Source organism: Cyprinus carpio, chromosome A5 (genome assembly GCF_018340385.1).
Source record: "Cyprinus carpio isolate SPL01 chromosome A5, ASM1834038v1, whole genome shotgun sequence".
NCBI classification, from domain to species: Eukaryota; Metazoa; Chordata; class Actinopteri; order Cypriniformes; family Cyprinidae; genus Cyprinus; species Cyprinus carpio.
Window position 1 is genome coordinate 14,916,842 of NC_056576.1, and position 21,167 is coordinate 14,938,008.

At 35.6% G+C, this 21,167-nt stretch overlaps 1 protein-coding gene across 5 annotated transcripts in view; it reads right to left on the bottom strand.

The window, feature by feature from the left end:
- LOC109081573 (ATP-binding cassette sub-family A member 2-like) overlaps positions 1–18,239 on the bottom strand; it is a 48,164-nt gene extending 29,925 nt beyond the window's left edge. For all 5 annotated transcript variants that reach the window (XM_042754612.1, XM_042754600.1, XM_042754604.1 and 2 more), the window contains exon 1: positions 17,596–18,239. In XM_042754612.1, coding sequence (XP_042610546.1) covers positions 17,596–17,661 — 66 coding nt within the window. In that variant the 5' untranslated portion in view covers positions 17,662–18,239. The remainder of the gene's footprint in view (positions 1–17,595) is intronic.
- Positions 18,240–21,167: the final 2,928 nt, after the last annotated feature.

Consider the following 21,167-nt stretch of genomic DNA (forward strand, 5'->3'; position numbering starts at 1 on the left):
CCATCACCAACCAACAGGCAAATAATGCAAGCTAAAACACTTATTCTCCAATAACAATGCATGCTTAGAGATATGAGGTTTTCTGTCAAGTAAATTTGAGATAATGTAATTGTTTTTACTGTGCGAGAACTGGAGTACGGCTCATATAAACCTCCATATACACCTCTTTTCTCAGCCCATCTCTCCCCAGACAGCTCATATGAACAGAGCCTGCATAATCACATAAAACTCACATGCACAAAACATCATTTAGCATTCATAATTACATTCTACTAACCAACGCATGCAAACAGGCCCCACAGTCACCCGGGATCGAGACACAGAGCGCTATTTGTGTTTGTGTGAGCTGTGTTTTTGAAATGGGTATGTTTTGTAATTATTATATTGTGCGTGATCAGAAAGTCTTGTGTTTCAGTGAGAGTGTATTTATTGCTTAAAATGGCAGCAATAGCACCACTTTCCAATAAAAATTAAGTTAATTTATTAATTATTGGAATCATTATTGATGCATACGTAATGTAGTAATCAATCACTTTAGCAACACTTTTAGCCATTTTATGACCCATCCAAACAGAATTTAGATTCCATCCCTGTTTTTATATCTGTAAGTGCAAGACCTGGACTTTAGGACACAAACTATGTAAAGCTGCTTTAGACAAATGTGGCTGTTAAAAAAAAACTAAAATGAGTAAGGTGTATTAAAGGCTTCATCTAAAAGGTAATGCAGTTTCTCGTTCCTTCACTCTATCCTCACACTCCAGGCAGCCAGGGCTTGAAGAATGGGTTTGTGGTCATTCACACTGGATTGATTACTCTGTTAATACCCGACAGCTCCAGGCTATAGACATATTTCTCCTGAGACTCACCGGGACATTGCTGCATTTCCATCCCAAGCAGGTTATACAGAAAACATTCCATCCAGACAACCAAAAAAGGACAAGGGACCTCAATACAACATGCAATGCTTTGTTTTTCATATGAATAACTCAACTAGATTACACCCAGATATATAATATCTAATATTTCAGGCTCTGAGTGAAGATCATTAAAGTTTATCTGAAAATGAAACCCATTTCAGTCAGTCACCGACAAAGAAAGCTGAATAAATATTTGTGGATTTGTTCAAATCTCAATACAACATAACATTCAAAAGTGATCAACAAGTGCATTAAGAGCTGACATTTCACAGTGCAGCTCCTTTGCAAAACTATCTCTGAAATCAGACACACCCATCCGAGTTACCAAACCACTGAATTTATTTATATTGCAATTATAACTTATATTTGTTTGCGATTACTGGATTAGGATTTAAAAAAAAACAAAAAACATTTGATACATTTTATGTGTGGGATTGAATGGATTTCCATTTGTGTGCCAGCTACAAATCCTTGGAATTAATGGTTTTAAAAGATTATGCTTAATATACAAATGAATCCAATAAATCTCTCCTAAAATGTCCTGAGGTTTGAAGGCAGTTACCCTCAAAAGATAGATTGATGTTATATCATATCGGCATGACATTTCGGTACCGTATCAGAAGCACCAGATAGTCATAGCAAAGATGGAATTGACCCATTTTTTTTTTTTTTGAAATAGCCTTTGTGCACAGCCAGTCCTGTACTCGTCCATAAAATGCATTGCACAAATTCGAACATTTGGGTTGTGATGCTCTGTTGTAAACAAATCTTAACAATGATTCCTAATTGCATCTACTTCCAGAAAGCCAAAGCGCTTTCGCACAGAAACACACAGCGTCTCCCTGGCAATGGCTGCCACAACACTACTACGGTTCCTGAAACCACGCCGTCTTTCTTTGCATGAACATTTGGGCAGCATTACGCAAATATTTCCACATCGTGACGTAGACATGTGGGGGCGTGTCTGAACAAGGTGTTTAAGCCCGGTCTGGATCAGCCTTCTCTTTTAGATAGAATAAATCCTTTTGTGGGAGACTTTGAGCTTTGTAACTCTGCAGATCGTATACATGCACAAACAGCTACATAACACATTAAAAAAAAGGAAAACAAGAATCGCCTCATATGACCCCTTAAAAATTACTGGTTTTAGTTTTTTAGTGATTTATTTTTAATGTCAAAAAAAGTAAACTATATTATCCCCAGCAATATATTAAATTTTTGATATGTAGCCTAGTACATCCTACTTTACCTGCACACAGTACAAACACATGTAAAGCAATATATAGTATTTAGCAAATCTCAGCTGTCTGATTTTTTATTTCATTGTAAAATGTAACTATATCACCCAGCTGTTTATATTAAGTTGGATACATAATTATGTCAAATTTTTTTCCTCATATGTTCAGTATACTTGCAATGGGATGCTCTGAAACAACGGATATTTTGAAAAGCAATATATAAATACATTGGATGTGAATTAAATTGACGTGACTTTATTTAGACAAAAATCACCATTTATTGGTAGGGCCCAGAATTGTTACAATGGGCTATCCCTAATATTAATGTTATCCATTATTGTGGGAACTCAGATAAACACTGGAAAAAAGGGAGTGATGAACGAAATTGTTTTTCTCAAGGTCAATCCTCTTTATCCTGTCATCCTGCGCACCTCTCACTCAGTGCTTAAGGTATCACTTTCAAAAGACTCTGTTCTTCATCTACTGTGACGTTAGGCTCTATTCAGAGATCCTGTTTCTTTTACTCACAAAGGCAGGACTGTGCCTCACCTTATTGTGTATGTAAGTTTCTATATATGTGTCTGCTTATGCTATATGTGTCTGCTTTGCTAATTTTGACAGACCCGCTTAGAACTGATTAACAAAGCTATAAATTATTTGCTCAGAAAAGTGGAAATAAAATGTAAAAATGACACATAAAATATATACAGATGTAATTGCTCAAAAAAAGTGGAAGTGGAAATGTACAAAAAAACAATTATACAGTATGTTAGATTCACACACTGTATAAACAGCTCACCTAATTTAAAGGTTAATTAACCTCTGTGTTCTTTCAGTTGCTAATTCATCTCAGTGTAATGACTGAGCAGAGAGTCATTACAGATGAACCCGTTAGCTATAAAAAGATTCTGAAAACAGGAGTCAGAAAAGAGGTGGAATGAGACAAGGCATTTATATGGATGTGTTTAAAATTGTATGTAGTCTTCCCTCTCTGTGGGATCAGTGTGCATGTGAAATAAACAGAGTGGGAGTCAACACGATTTAAACAGAAGGCTGGAGATTGCGAGCGAGCAAGAGAGAGAGATTGAGAGAGAGAGAGAGAGAGAGAGAGAGAGAGACAGAGAGACAGAGACAGAGAGAGAGAGGAGAAAGGGTTAAGTACAGGTCACTGGTAGGTGGTGTCTTTATATTTGTTAACTAGCTTTACAACAGCTTCCCGTCGCTCAGCACGACCATAAAACAAGATAACACACATAATGCAAATAACTGTTTAATGAACACCCAGGAAGTACAATATATTGTAGAAATATTTCTTAAAGTGAATGATGCACTATTATTAAATAAAACACAGTGAACAACATATCTGTGCAGTTTTTATAACATAAGTGGGTAGGGGCGAGGTGGACACTAATCAGAAAGACGCACAATAATTGCAATTGATAAATGCAACGAAATCTGCCATTATGATTTCTACGTTATTATTATTATTATTATTATTATTATTTAATAGAGAAAAAATGTAATGACCAAAACACAGGTAAAAACTACACTAACCACAATCCTGAAGTGGATCCAGTCAGAGAATTCGCCGTAACCATAACATCAGCGCTCACTGTGACAGACCACGCTACCATGAATTGTCACTATTGGGAACCTCGAATATCTTTAACGAACATTATCATGATATTTTGTCTGAACTCTGAATGCTAGGGTATGGCAACTGCCCCTGGAATCAACAAATGACTTGAGCTGAATAACACTATTGCTTTCTGCTGAGCAGCTTACAGCTCAATTAATCTTCTTTTTAATAAAATTTGCACTATTAAACTGAATCAACACTGAACTGACGTAAGCTAAATATAGACACTATAATTTTCTGTAGAGCTGCTTTATAGTTGAACTCTCATAACTAACCTCTGAAATTTGTTTTCAACATTAATACCGTTATTTTCTTTCTTTTATTACTGTGAAGCTGCTTTGAAACCGTATGTATTGTATAATGTGCTATATAAATTTAACTTGACTTGACTTTAAGTCACACATTTTTACACAGTGTGAGGGAAAATGGACACAGACAGAAAGAAACATTGAATACAAAATGAGGCAGACATTCATGAAATTCCAGTGGGCATTCAGTCTTTTGTACCAAGACAGGTGTAAGGTTGAGAAAGGGCATATTTTCTAGAAAGGGGAAAACGGAACCCAACTGTGCCACTTCCTTTAAGGGAGAGAACGATAAGGGGTGAAGGACAGCATGTCAATCCCATAATGAAGCCTGAATAGATATGTAACACATACCAGAACTCAAGGCCCAGAGTCCATGGATGACAAAGCAGCTGTAATCTACTGCAGATCTGAGTGAGAATCAACCTCCTAACCTAAATACAATCACCTACTGGAACAACTCCACACTTTCTCAGCTTCCTTTGTTTATAGCATTTAAGTCAAATTTAACTATGAAAAAGAATGGGAGAGAAAGCAAACAAAATGAAAAAAAAACAGTGTTTTGTAAAAGAGGAAAGAACATTTAAATAAGAGAGGACTGTTGAACTCAAATACACTTCTTGATGATGATGCTATTATGTTATTATTTGTGGGCCTTATAGTCAAAAATGTAAAAATGGTGTGACTGTCCAGAGACTTTAAATTAGAAATAGGCTGAAATTAATGAGAAACAAAGAGAAAAAGTCTTCGTTAGTCCTAATCTTTGATTATTATTTTGATGAGAAGTTAAAACTTATACCAGCTAATCAAAGTGTGCCATCTACAAAATGCTATACATTTCATAGGTAATTGAAACTGTTTGTTTAAAAACATTCTTCAAACTATCTTCTTTTGTGCAGAAGAAAGTCAAAGAGGAAAAACCTTAGACGACAGTATTAGGGGTGTGCAATAATGACAAAATTATATAATGACTGGAATTTTGTCTATAGCGATAATTAGACGATATTTTGCTGAGGGTGTTGCTGGTACCTTGGCAGGTTTAGGACGGCTGTAGACTGCTGAATCCCAAACCTTTAATATTCTTCATTTTCTGAGGTGGCTAGTTTGCATGAGTAACAGAAATGAACTTTTCCAATAAGTTTAAATTGATTTTTACCTTTTATGGACAATTTTTTCTAACCTAATTAAATGTATGCATCATCTTTTGTGTCAAATTCTTAAATTTAAACAAATTCAAATAGCAGTATGGAATTACAAATTTAATAATCTGTTTTACATTGTGAAATACATTGTATTTAGCATTTATAGATGACATCAGATGAATGCTTCTGTTAAAGTTTGTAGCAAGAGGTTCCAGTCAGTTCCTGTTCGTTTTATTGTAAATCAAATAAGCCAGATTACTGAAACAATCACCTTTTGTCATTAATACTCTTGGTGCCCCGTCCCATTCTTTAAATAGTTATGATGATTGGATTAGGACTGGTGAAATGGGGCAGGTTGCTATACCTGAATACTTTATTTGCATGCTTTGTGTAAGGTTGTCTCCTAGGTGTTTTGACTCCATTTCTAAGCACTGCCCCTAAATGCATATAAACTACAATGTAACACTGCCTTATGCCTGTTTCACACATACTCCGTCTGCAGTGCGTATGCGGTCCATGTACATTACGCATGCGGTGCAGAAGCAGCACGGACTCATTGTGCTTTCACACAGGACACGTTTGCAGTTCACATACATGTTCGCTACTGATTCGCGGCTGTTTAGGACACAAACACAACATTTATCCACTATTTAGATTTCAAATCCAAACGTTGTTACTGAAAATGCTTTTTCAGCATTGTGATCCTATTTTATCACAGTACAGTAACAATCTTTCATAAACTCAATAAATAGCTATAAACCACGTAGCCTATTATTCATGCATTTGACTTCTAGGTTTGTATAATAAGTTGCTCAAGCAAGTGGCAACACATTTCAACACAGCATATAGCCTACTTTTCTTACATTAAAAGTATTTATCTAAAAGTGCACTTTTCCTTGTTTTAAACCTAGCCAAAAAGCCACGTGTTGACTGTGAAACACAGTAGACTTTAATTATTTAAATTTATTGTGAAATTACTACATTTCCGTGTCAATCCATGTTCATTTTTATCATGAACAATGCGCTGTCACTTTAATTTATCATGTGCAGCACAGCAAAAATAGACTTGGTGCATAAACGATCTGCAGACACGCAAATCCTGGAATGCACTGACGGACTGCAACCGCGTGCAGTGTGAACGCTCTAATCCGTTAACATGGGTGCGTTAAAAAAACCCTGCAATGCATACGCACTGCAGACTGAGTATGTGTGACGCCTGTGTGATATTAACTATATCAGATGATATAAAAATAAAAGGCATATAAAAGTCATAGTTTTTAAAAGACATTTTTGCCCCCTTGTCTTGAATTTTTGAGGAATTCTAAATGTATTTTAATGGACTAAATCACGCAGAAGTCTAACCTACATCTCACAGTATATGTGTGCACTCTCTTGGTGTGTTTTTGTTTGGTTTTTACGATATACTTGATAATTTCCAATTACATTCTTTTAAATAACAATTACAATATTATCGTAGACCATATATATCGGACACCCCTAGACAGGATTTTCATTTTTGGGGGACTTATCCCTTTAAATATCTTTAATGTAGTTGTGATACTAAACTAGTTTTCAGTAGTCACTTTATATCAGTACTTTGAATAATAAGTAGCTTAGTAGTTTAGCAAGTTACAGTTTCAACTTAGATTCCACAATATCGGTAAGCACTGTACAGAAAAACATAGTAAGAAGGGGGAATCTCAGTGGAATCTCTGCCCATCTCTCTACCACAGATCTCTTTCATTTTCTCATCCTTATTCTGTCACAATTTTTCTATGCAAGCAACTCTCAGTCCTTTTCTTTCTCTTTCTCTAATTCATGGCCTCATTTCTGTGTAAAACAAAAGTCTGTCCTAGTCTCTCCCACACAGCATTCTTGAGATTGCAGACCGCTTTGGTCTGTCGTTGTCCCTAATCACATTCCTTCCCTTTCTCCATCCTTCAACGCCACCGAGGGAGATAATCCCTCTATCAGGCAGAACTTAAGATCGTCTCGTGTAGAATAGGAGTCTCTTGGAGGACAGAAGAGTTTCAAAAACTCCTTTCCCTGTAGTTAGTAGTTTTTATTCTAATGGCTCTACGGCCCACAGAGCGTAGGCTGCACTGTAATAATGAGTGCAATTGTACAATCTGTCCTCACAGGATTCAATCACAATGAGAACAGGATTTTGGACGTAAGAGCAATTCAACAAATCTTATTTCCATTTTGAAACAAATAAAGATGAAAGGCAAAAGTAAAGAAAGATTCTTCTTTGAAACTCAGTTTTAACCCATTTAGTTCCTGTATTGATCCATGTAGGATACATTTCGTACATACTAAACCCTCGATAAAATGACCTAGGATCTACTCACAAAAATGAACAATGTCCAGGGTATCTCAGTAAGCTGTCGACAGCAGAAGACAGATCTACTGTAACTATCATTTTTTGCCTATGGGAAGTCAACTGCATTGTTCTGGTTTGTGTCTATAACATCTGTGCTGTTGACACATTAGTCCCTCAAGGCTGTTTCCCACTCTGTAAGTGCACGAAGGAGACAGCAGTGAAGACAGCAGCTGTCATAGGCACACATTAAACCTCATGCCACAGCCTAATTAGAGGAGTAGCATCATTTATTTGAATGGTGGCATATGAGATATGCCCAAATCGTGTACTTACGCACTATTCTATGATGTTTTTTAAGTTTTGTTAGTTTTTGTAGTGTGTTAAATTTTGTAGTTTAAATAGTGAGAGTTGTGTTTTAAATACCCGAATGATGCACTTAAATAACCGAAAAAAACGGAGTATGGAATGTTGGACACTTCATGGACTCAACTGTCACAGTTTTAATTATGTAGTGAAGGGGGAGGGCTATCAGATTCTGTTTTCAGACTTTAATTAATAAAATAAACCTATAATTCATACACTACATTGTTGAGTACATAGTGCAGAAGTACATAATGTATGAGAGTAATGACTGAAAATTCAGTTTTGCCATCCCAGGAATACAATACATTGTAAAATATATTAAAATAGAAAAGTGTTATTTTAAATTGTAATAATATTTCACAATAGTACTATTTTTACTGTATTTATGATGAAATAATTGCAGCCTTTGTGTTCCTGTGCAGCATTGTGCTCCCATTACACCTGCACAACATGACTCTCCTGAGAAAATGTATCATCTTACAACCAGGATACTGACTGTGAATCGAAGATGACAGGATCAGTTACAAACCCCTGAAAGTAGACTGTCCTCCATATAACATTTCTCTCTTTTCTGACTCTGTAATCTCCCTCCTTCAGCTTTTCTCTTCTCCACTAATTCCATTCAGCATGTTTACTTTGTATCTGGCTTGATTAATGGGAAACTGCAGTCTTCTTTTCCTCTGTTCTCTCTATTTCTAAGTGCTAGGCTGTGTAAGGAGAACATCTTGGCACATAAACATGCTCTGCAGAGAAAAGCACAGAACAGAAAAAAAAGGATACTTAAGTAGCCAGAAGAGAGCGAATGAGCCAGGAATATCATGGTTCATTAGCTCATTTTTGATGTGTGATGGCTGGGAAGAATAACACTAGCCAATCAATGACAGAGGCCTTCTGGGAAGCCCTTAACACTTGCAAGCTTACAAGATCTGCTAAGGTTTGAATAAGACTGTAGTACTCTATGTTTTATCACAGTTACTTTTAAATACACAATAAATTAAAATGAAAATACACATAAATGATGAACCTAGTTAATAGAAATATATCTAAATTCAAAATCAATATATATCATATATATATATATATATATATATATATATATATATATATATATATATATATATATATATATATATATATATAATGTTATATATAATATATATATATATATATAATATATATATATATAATGTTTTAAATTTAATATTTGATTAAATATTGGGTAAATAAATAGAAATAAAAAGAAATCTCTAACATTCAATTGTAGGATATCATTTTAATGCACACTAGAGAAATATCAACAAAAAGTCGCTCTGCTATCTATCAACAGTGGAAGATTTATGGAAGAACAGTGCTATTCTTCCATAAATCAAAGCATTTGAGAAACATTCATTTGATTGGTCAAGACTGTGAAGCAAAATTCTGTCTCTGAGGTCTCTGCATGACAAATCACAAAATTTAGTTGAAAAAGGAACATTTATAATAGATGAAAATTTCATGTTTATCAAAGTGCTAAACATTTCACGAAATGCTTTATACATGAGGACAAAATTAGCAATTGCACCTCATTTCTATAAGAACACACTATTTTTCCTCATGAGGAGGGCAAAGAGGAGAGAGACAGAATATGAGAGCAGGAAGAACAAAGGAAGAAAAGAGTTGAAAGAGCAGTTGAGCAGTGGGAAAAGAGAAACTGAGAGCAAGTGTTCTTGAGAGTGAGAGGCCAGTCACAGACTTCACATTCTCCTCATGGAGGATACATCAGGACACGTAAAAGGAATATTGAGGCTGTTTTCTCTTTGATGTTAACACAAAATAAATGAAATTTGCCTTAATAAAATTAATAAATTTGGCTCATTCATTTAATGACAGTCTTAAAGTTTAGATCTTAAACTGTTAAGGAAAAAAAGCAGTCTGTTGATTTTACATTAAATAAATCCCCACACTTAAGCCCTATTCGGACAGTAATTGTTTCTCATGTGAAGAAGCAAGTTCTGTAATCCTTTTATGTCTCAAATTGATGGATGTCATTAAAAATGTGAAGATTAGCAGAAATAAGTTAAACATAAAGCTGCTTGGTTTATATTTTTATTCATATAACTGTACATAATACATATTTAAACATTTTATTGGATACCTGTTGCTGCCATAAAAATGACCATTTCAAATGTTTATGTGCTTTTCTTCTCTTTCTTCTTTTTGTTCTTAACAGTTCCCATTTGCTGTGGTGGAGCAGTTATGAAATATTGTTGTTGTATACTTTTCAGCATTTCAGTAATAAATATGCATTCAAATTACAGCAGTAGTTACTGTACAGGGGTTCGGCAGTGGTCAAAAAGGATTTAAACAATGAATTTTGAATCAATTTCTTCTTGTAAACTCAGAGATATGAATTTTATGCGGGTGGTGGGAGAAAAACACTGACATTCTGGATTCGGACAGAAAATCACTGACTAATGTAAATGCTGAAAATAGCTTATGTTCCCATGAGAAACAATTACTGTCCAAATCGGGCTTTACACAACAAAAGTAAACAGATCCACACTTAAAAAGTAGACTTTCTTTCTTTGTGATGGATAACATGTGACTCACACAGCAGAACAGGGAGAAGAGCATCAATGGAAGGAACATACACGCTTACACACACAACCACACACTGCATGCACACATAAACTCTTGATATCCATCATAAAAATCTCACAAACGCAAAAACAGATCAATACGATGCTTTCGTGACACTGTTTGATGGACGGCTTTGATTCATTTCTCTCATTTTCCAGGAACTGGGACGGGTGACAGTGAGAGAGTAGCATTTTGAAGCATTTAAAAGATAAATGGAGCAAAGAAAAAAGGGTTGGGATTCTGCATTATTTTTTGCGTGATGATTAACGGTCACACAAGATAACTGGGATTTAAAAAAAAAAGTTAATTGATTTTTAACAGAATCTAAACCCAGTATACATGGGTTAAAAGGAAAATACACCTTTAAAAAGAAAACATATTTAAAAGATTTTATTTTATTATACATTTTATATATCTTCAGTATAACACAATTGTCCATTTTCACAAGTTCAAGGTTATTTCGATTATTTCAGTGTTAAAAAGTAAATCTGAAGTAACTGTACTTCCTCACTGTGTAACTACACAAGAAGAATGAGGAAATGTCTCAGTATTAACAAGAATCATAAGTGGGGTAGTTCATTGTTCCTTTTTATTATTTTTACTTCTATTACTGTTTTACTATAGTGCCTCATTTTAACTTCTGTTCACAGTAGGGTTAGGCAAGTCTATAAAACAAGTCTATAAAATTAAATATTCAACTTTAGTGCGTAAACTACTTAAACATCCTGTAATATTTGAGCTAGGGCATGAATAGCAACTCAAATCAACATGTTTAGTTGTGCTATTTACCTTTATAATTAACACAAAGGGGACACCTGATGTCAGATTATGGAATCATTCCATATGTTTAGAAGTCAGAAAAGGCAAATACAAGTCAGAAAGGTTGTGTACTGAACCACTGAAGTCACTAGCCAGAGGGGCTAGACCGAGACGAAACAAACTAGCACACGCATAATTTAACCTCCTCTATCATTAATATTAAATGAAAGATGTCACATCAGTGTGGAGATGCAATGTGTGTTTAGCTGACAAACATTCAACAAGGACACATTAAATTGATCAAAAGCGACAGTAAAGATATAACATTACAAAACATTTCAAATAAATGCTGTTTTTGTAAACTTCTTTCTATTCATCTAAGAATCCAGAAAATAATGAATAATTTTTCCACAAAACTATTAAGCAGCTATATTCAACACTGATAAGAAGAAAAATTTCATGAGGACTAAATTAGCATATTAGATTGATTTCTAAAGGATCATGTGACACTGAAGACTAGAGTAATGGCTGCTGAAAATTAAATTTTGCCATCTCAGGAATAAATTAAATTTGTAAATATTAAAATAGAAAATAGTTTTAAATTGTAATAAGATTTTTTAGTAACTTTTTGATCAAATAAATGCAATCTTGGTGAGCAAAAGAGACTTTAACAAACCTTAACAAATCTTACCAAACCCAAACTTTTGAACAGGTCTGCTTCACTTTATGATATTAAAAAAAACATGTGTGTTGTTTTGTATGTTTTTTGTTTACTATCAAAACTTACATCATAAAGTGTGATGGAATTCTTGTAAAATTCTTGTGATGGAATAAGGATAAAGAAATATGGTTCAAGGGGTCCTATTATGTGTTTTCACTTTTTCAACTTTAGTTAGTCTGTAATATTGCTGTTTGAGCATAAAAAAATATCTGCAGAGTTGCAAAGCTCAAAGTCCAATAAGGGGTCCTATTATGTGTTTTCACTTTTTCAACTTTAGTTAGGTTTTCACTTTTCTCAGCTTTAGAAGCTCAAAGTCCAATTCAAAAGAAGATATTTTATTTAACAGAAATCACTTTTCAAAAACTACAATGAAAAACTAATTTGGGCTACAACGCATATTTTCCGGGATTCGTGATATATCGATGAATAGGACGAGACTTGGTTGAGCTGCACTAGAGAAGGCAATGAGTGTTATCACAATGTCAGAGACACGCTAGCTTTCCCACGGCAGACAAACTTAGAGTGGTAACAATCATCCGGGTTTAAATCGCGCTCAAACTGATTTGATTTTGACAATATTTACACTGAAGTTCGGAGCGGCTATGGTAAGGGGCATGACATTTCCCGACCAGTTGCCGAGTGCTGCCAATCACAACACACAATGACCCAGCTAACCAATCACAGCACATCTCGTATTTCAGAAGGCGGGCCTTTATCTGATACAGGAACTATTCGAGCCGTTCATGCCAGACTGGGAGAGAGGTGTTGTAATAATGAAAAATATGTGAAAAATAATAGTATGAGTGTATGATAGTATGAGAGCCTGTTCAAGTAAACCCACAAAACAGAATCAAGACTTTGTAAAAGAGCATAATAGGACCCCTTTAAGGATTGACGTCAGGTATTTTCTTGTGTAAAGGGTACAGTATGTAGTGACAGACAGTTAGCCTAAATCATTGTTCAGCTCTTGAGTCAGTGGAAATACAGGCTGGTTCTGAACCAGGTTCAGACACTTTGCTCCAGCATAAGAATAAGAACTATTTTGGTGGAAAACTTCAAAACTAACCCGGTTCTCTCCATCTCTCTCTCTGCCCCAATTTATGGCTCCCTGCCTGAGCTTGGTTTTACAAGGTGAACACTGCTGCAATAATTATTATTTAAGCGGGACTGTCCCTGCCTTAAATGCTATTCAGGCACACATTGAGAGGCGTGAAGATCAGGGTTTTAGCTGATCTTGTTGCTGAAATAAAAGATAACTCATTGCCTCTCCAGTTCTGTACTCCACAATCCCTCTTTCCTGTCTCACATCATTTCATGCCCCGTTCACATCTCTCTATCACCTTCACAAACACACTCTTTCTAAAACCTCTATTTTCTCACTGGATCCTCTTTTAACACACTGCCCTGTCCTCATTACAGTCCTCTCTCACTCCAGCACTCATGTCATTAACCCTCGCTTGTCAGCACCGCACTGACAAAAGACGTTTCCATCCATCAACTCTCTCCTACCTAAACCTTGCTCCTGCAGAATGGCTGACCATTATAGTACTCTCTGCCTCATTCCTTTTCTCCTCTATCTCATGTTTATTTCATCCAATCTTTCTTCAGTGCCGCTTTTCTCCCAGGAGTACGGAGAGATCTCAATAATTCAGGAGGCTGTCTGAGCTATGCTGGGCTAGCAGGACAACAATCACTGGACACGGGGAACTTTCAGTGCCCCACTTACTCCATAAGCAGACAGATAGTCATCAATATTGCTCCAAAACACATGATCTACAGTAAACTGTCCATGAACATCTATGCTATCCTTAATGCCGCTTTTTCTTTATGCAACTGATGGATGAGTCACAAAGCTCCATAATCACACAAAATGTTAACAGCATTCACGTCACATAATCATCCTACTGTAGTAAATGTTGCTGTGCAGGACAGTTTAATGTACTGGTTTGCTGCAATCCCACACTAACCATTTCACATCTAATCATATTAATCTTCTTGCAAATGTATAACTGATTCAAAAACTAGATTTGCACATATCAGTGCACAAAATCACCATGCGAAAGTTTTAGGGAAGGTGGGTGGCTTTGGTTCTTCATAAATGTTGCTCTTCTCTGTCGCTGTGTTTAAAAATGACAGTGTCTGTCATGACACTGACAGACAGGAGAAACCATAATCATAATTTAGTAAACAAACAGGTCTTAGAATAAAATAGCACATGCAAATATTATGATGACATCCTCACAGTGCTTCTTATTTTGAACAGAACTGACAGTTAAAATCCTTTTGTATTTTATATGCTCTGTTGGTGGTTGGTGGGGTAGCATCACCCAGATGGATATAATGTATGTATGACGTAATTGAATCATTTTGTGCTTGCATATATGATTAGTCTTCCAATGACACAGGCTCAGTCTCAAAAGGGGCTCGCTAGTGCAGCATAACTTTATTGCTTGCTGAATCAACAGTCTTTGAACACTTAATATTTCTCATGGATCTTCCCATTTATTTTTCATCACAAAAATGGAACACTGTATAGTTTGCCAAACTCAGATTACATTTCTGCCAAACTACAGGAGCACTGGCGTACTCTATATTTCTCACAGCACTGAAAGGAATCTAATGCAATAATGTAAAAGGAATAGGGCTTTCTGTAATGATACAGTAAATGTCATATTTACATTGTCTTAAAACACTTATGGTAACATAACTTTTATATTATAAAATATAATATTATTATTGCACAAATCTATGATGTCTTCTTAGAAAATCTGAGGCCCACATTTAGCTAGCATTTAAGTAGATGTTCTTAATGGAAATAAATGTGTTACACTATCATCTGCACATACATAAACTACTAGTGAGATCACAGCATAAAACCAGATACTGTGATTCCATTAACGTACAGCCTGAATGCATAATTCAGACACCTGACATTACGATAACTCGCTCTCTCGTTGATTGTCAGGTTATCAGACTGCTGTCTGTGTCTTGACTCTTTCTCGTACTTGCTTTATCCATCTATCTATCTCTCTGTCTATCTCTGTCTCCATAGATACGCAGACAGTTTTACCCATCCCTGCTTCAACCAATTGTTCAGGGATTGATGCTCGCAGGCAGGAAGTAGGCCAGTCCGTGATGCACTTGGCATAAGGTAAAGGCAGCCGGTGCATTAAAAGACCAATTTTGGGTTAATATTTATCTAACCTTCAAACAGGGACCGTAAAACAATCCATAACACAGACTATGAAATGTGTTTTTTTTTTATGGGGTAGGAGGTGGAGAAATCGCTTTGTTAAAAAAAAGGCACCCAGTCTATTGGGCGAGAGGGTTTAAGCAGGGGTCCAGACTGTGACTAAAATAGTCGCAAATGTGGCAAATATATATAAATAAATAATAATCATAATAAAAATTGTAGCAGCATCTTATTGGCATCACACAACTAGGGCTGGACCAGAATATGTGAATATATTCGTTTGGTGGGTTGGCATTCAGCTGTGAGCAATTAATCCTCACGTTCAAATCAACATATCAGTCTTAGATTGCAAACATTAGGGGAACTGACATAAATAAAGCTGTTAGCCACCGACTGCACCCCCATCAACTGCCCAGTAAATCATAACTACATCACCAAATCAGCAATAACATATCTTATAGATGCACTGTCTCTGACAAACATCTGAACGCACCTGCACTCCACCACCATCAAACAACACACACTCATTCTTGACAAAGGGCTGACAGCATTTACCACTGACATATCAGCAGTGAGTAATCAATAAAGGCAGGCAGTCAGTGGAGAGCTGAACTCACTGGACCTCATTCATTTAGCATCTAAAGGACAGAGCAGGCTGAAACTTTTGCTGACTAGCCACTTCCTAGGGTCCCATCAATCTACAAAGCCTTCAAACTCCTCCTGAAATGGACCTATGTGACGTAACTGTTACTATTCTTACTGGGGTGATCCTTACCTCCAGGGAGCCTGACGTCTGCTGCAAAGGTACTGCAAAATGCTGCTTCTAAAAATAACATAATGGAGCAGCAAATATCTGGCTTGTAAAGATAGGAACAATGCTTAGTAATTAAGTATCTTCTTGAGGTCAAAATGCTACTCAAAGTAATGTAGCTTATTTCCTAATTGAGTGTTAGGACGAGCCCACTTCTTTTCAATACCAGATTTGGATTCACACACTAACATAAAATGCTGCTAGATTTAGTCATACAATATATCACTCCCAGAAACTCCCAGTTATGAGCCAGTTTGCTCTAAAGGCCGGTTCATGTCAAGAATTATATATACAGTATAAAGATAACTGACGATAACCATATTTGCATCGACCCCAATGCACAATAATGTTCTGCTTATTACACTAAGCACACACTGCAGTTTTGTCAAGCTCTTTGAAGCTGTAAAAAAAAAATTATAATAATTGTAAAAGTGATTCCAACGACAGTGTTCCTCCATTATCATTATAGTTGTGGTGTGGACTCTGCTATTCTTTTAAATTTAGAACAATTTTTAAAACTATATCTTTATCATGATCATTATGGCCTTGATGTGAACAGGCCTTAAGATAACATTCAAATATTAATGCTATTATTCAAATCATCTAAATTAATATGTTGCAAATATACACAAAGTATATTTTTCAGTACTACATTAAATTATATTGTAAATTTACTAATGAAAAAGAATCTATTTAGTATTTTTATTATTTTTTTAAATTCTAGTACAAATTACATTACCAGCATTCTAATTAGTTTGGGTAAAGAAAGAAAGAAAGAAAGAAAGAAAGAAAGAAAGAAAGAAAGAAAGAAAATTACATTTTCCCCTCCCACAATGTTATTCTACTCCTACAAACACACCAAAATTAGGCCTGTGGAGATAAAAATGAAAGAACTACATGATTACACTTTCTTTCAGTAAGAATATTAATTTGTTATCTGGTATAAGACTGCTGTGCAGTATTTCAGTCCTTAAAGCAAATGGATGATATTTCCTTATAGTTTACCTATAAGGCCAGTGACATGTCATAAGACAGAGTTTTAGCACATGTCATATTTGTTAAAGTGCATCTGACCTTTAAAGGGGGCTTAGCTTGATTCAGTACATAGGAACACACTGATACACTACTTTAGGGATTAATTTGATATTTTTTCTTAACATCAGAAGCAGGTAACAATCTATCAACCTGCTAACAGGTTGTTTAGCGGCACCTCAACTTGCTAGAGATGTGTGGTAATAGACGAACTTACAGGCAACAACCTGTTAGTACTGTAGATAATCGACTGACAACACAGCTTCCTTTCAGATAAATGGTTCCGCACACGCTGTTTAAGAAGATGTGAAATTTGTGAAACATTTAATAGGCCAGATCGTGTTAACACTACAGGAAGCCATCTGAGAAACATATAATTTCGCTTGTAGGCTCAATGTTTTGCAATACGTTGCCCAAACGTGACTGACGCCCGCCTGCTCGTGCATCTGTCACGATGTGTTCAAAACAAAAACCTATCAAGGCCTAAATTAAAATAAAAAGTACACGCGACACGTAAACAGAAACACTCTTACCGGTCCTCTCCGCTTTAAAGTCACGTTTTTCCACAGGAGAAGGTGTAGCTGGTGAAGAAATCCCATTTTCGACGAGTTGAATGAGAATGAAGTGGCAAATTATAATATATTCATCACAGTGTTGTTGTTGTTTTGAGAATCCGCTCTATCTGCATTTTGCCGTCCCCGGTGTGTGACAAAGCCAAACATCCTGAATTAAGAGGGCTGGGTTTCTGAACAAAATGCTCTTTTGGTAGCAGCAGATGTAGATATTCACATCTCATTGAGCAGTGGGCGGAGATACTCCTGTCAGCTTCAGCCAAACGTAGCGAACGAGCGCCTCTTATTGCTATAATAACTTGAGCGCATTGAGCGCGCGACCGATGTGTCAGATAGATCAGATGTGATTTTTATGATAATCTAGCGGCTGCCTCAGCTGGATTACTGATGCGCTGCTGAATCCTCATCATTCTGCGACGCCTGGCTATTTATAGAAACTCCATCGATGTGAGAACATTTTAATCTCGCAATCTTTAGCTTTACTTCTGGGACTGAGGTAATCCCTTCTATCTGGACAGACTTCACCGAGATCACATTTTATTTTGTGGCTGTCGTGGATTGCATGAAGTCTGTGATCTTTCATCAGAGTACTGAATGTGCTTCTAGCAAGTTACCCTTGAAAAGAGTTGAGTGAGAAAAGCGAATAGCACCCTCTGCAGCACAGCACTGGTTTCAACAGATGATTGACCAGTTCCCACGGGCAACACGATTTATAAAGAAATTATAAAGAAATCCATTATTATTATTGAGTTTACAGGGTATGGTGGTTTTGCTGTTGTAAACACTAGTGTTGCTGTTGTAGAAAAAATTATATTTCTGTCTTATTTAAAATAGAATTCTATTCTAATCCTCTTCTGAATTTATTAATTTATTTGAATGATGATTAAAAACAGGACTTCTTTCTTAAGTCAAGTGGCCAACAATAGTAGCGTTTTGAAACCTGTCCAGGGACTTCAGAGTGCTAGTAAATTGTAACATTGATTTTTCCCGGTGTTGCTTTATTAATATTTAAACAGGGGCATTTGCTTCTTATTCCAACCTTGATTTCAGCATCAGATTTCATTAGGTTACTGAATATTGTTGGAACGCCCTTCCAATTCAGTATTCACAGGTTGCTATCAAGTTTTCATCAAGTCCTCTTATTGTTGTATATTTTCCCAATTTTTCAAATGAACCAATTTGTAAAATTTCATGGGTACATTAAAAGCACTAACCCACTTTTCTGAGACTTATTTGTTGAGACTGCCGCACCTGAAAACCCCAGGAATTTTTCCCACAGAAATCTAAAATGAGTCAGAGAAGCATGCCAGCTCACTCTTGCATCCGTAGGGTATAAGGTATATATATGCCACCAGGCTAAAAATCAGTTTAAAAAACTGTTGTACTTTTCTTTGTGGCCATGTAGTTCTGCTTTGTGGTTCTTTCTTTATAATCTCTAGTACTGCTCATCCTCGATTAAACACAAACCAGGAGGATCTGGGGTTCCATGAGTCCTTGCAAAGTCTCTGTTTTTGTATGGTAGTTTATGTTAAGCATTTTTGTTAATCCAACTTTATTGCAAGATTTTGCATATCCGTCTGTAAATCATTAGCATTTAATATTCAATTTACCCTACTATGTTTTATTTTAAAAGCTAATAAGTTTTTTTTATTATTATTTTTTTTTTAATTTTCCCAAAACTTCCTAAATATTATTTTTGGTGCAGAGAAACACCAAGGTACTGTTCTACAAAATTGCTCTAGTGCATAAAGATAATGCGCCAGAGTCAAGAAACCTTCTGGATATTTCAGTGTGGTTTTGATGCATTTTCCAGGGGTGGTTGTGTGAAGGAAGGCACCAGATTGCCTAAAATGCCAGTATACTGTAAGTTATGCAAAGTGTGAGTGAAACCATGCAGAGTGATGATTAACTATTCCTACATGTTCACGCCATCACGTCAGATCAGTAATAGTCATTTCTCTAAAGAGTAAATTGATTTTATTCTGTCTAAGATCTGTGATCAACTCACCTCTTTCTCTTCACAGATTTCCTGTGCTTTTTCACAAAAGAACTACTGACTTTGTTTTAATTTGGACAGATGCAAAATCAAGACAATTAGTGCTCTGAAAAACTTCTCTTAATGTGTTGATGTGAAAATCCTGAAAGGGAACGTTTTAAATTAATCTTTTTGGCAGGTAGAAATTCTTGTAAAGAATTTGTATTTTATTATTTAAGAAGAGTAGATGATCAGATTTCTGATGAACACGTAAAATACATAAGATTCTAATAAGAGTTATGTTTAAAAACCCATCAACATTTTGTCCTGGGCCCTGGGTAGAGGATCTCCGCTTACTCTCATCACTCATCCCGATTCTGAATAGAATCGAAAAGATCTGATCTGATTTTTCTCATAAATGCTTTAAAGTTTCACTTTCATTTTAATTTTTTGCGTTTAAATGGCGTGTAAGTAAAATGATAATGTAAACGCTTATCTACAGATTGTCATTGAATCTACTGTCATTAAATTGATTTAATGACACAAAAAGACGGTCACTTGTCCCCACCTATTGGCATATTGGTGTATCCTGCAAAAAAATTACAAATAAATAATCACATTTACAGATCATATGAAAACCAACTTGATCAACAAAATAATACCAATGCAAATACCCATACTACTACATTATAATTGTAATGATTTTTGAATGAAATCTGAAATGTAGTATTAGACTATATTGTCATGTAATAAAGATGAGGACTCACTAGTTTTGTATTTTCTGCAGCTTCTAATGATTCCAAACACAATCAGATGAATTTGAATAAATATAATGGCACTTAAAAATCCAAGGACTACTCCAAAGTTGTTTGATTCTATATAAAACACACAAATATACAGAAAAAAAAAAACACAAAAAAATTCTAAATAATTAAATAACAGCAATTTAAAAATGTGGCTGATCCCATAACTTATTTATTTGTTTGTTTGTTTATTTATTTATTTTTTGTCCTTCTTTGTAGACCTACAATGTTCTGAAAAAAAATGTTGAGCATAGTCTATTACACTTACAGTACTATTTTTGCTAATGAGCTCATCCTCTGTTAGAATCTTGGATGTCTTTTCAAACTCTTGTGCTGCACCACACAAGTGTAACGGTTCCTCTTCCACGTCTTCTCTTCTACTTTGCTGCATACTACTTAAGTGCATTAATGTTATAATTACAAAGCAAAGACTTGCGTATCTATTGTGATGTTAGCAAAATGAACATACATTAATATAGTTCTCTCAGTACTGATTGCATCACAGTTTTGTAATTTGTGTCATATGTTCACATGTATCTCAGTATTTGTGTAGAAAAAAAATACAATCATCTGTGATGAATTGTAGAACGCTGATGCAGATCTGTTTAATTATTCCAACATAATCTGTGGGCTATATATTTTTTCCTCTGAATGCATGCAGTCTCATATTCCTCTCCATCAAAACCAACATGATTATACCTATATATCTGTCCAGTTTCATCGTCCCACTGACAGTGGCATATCCACAGATAAGT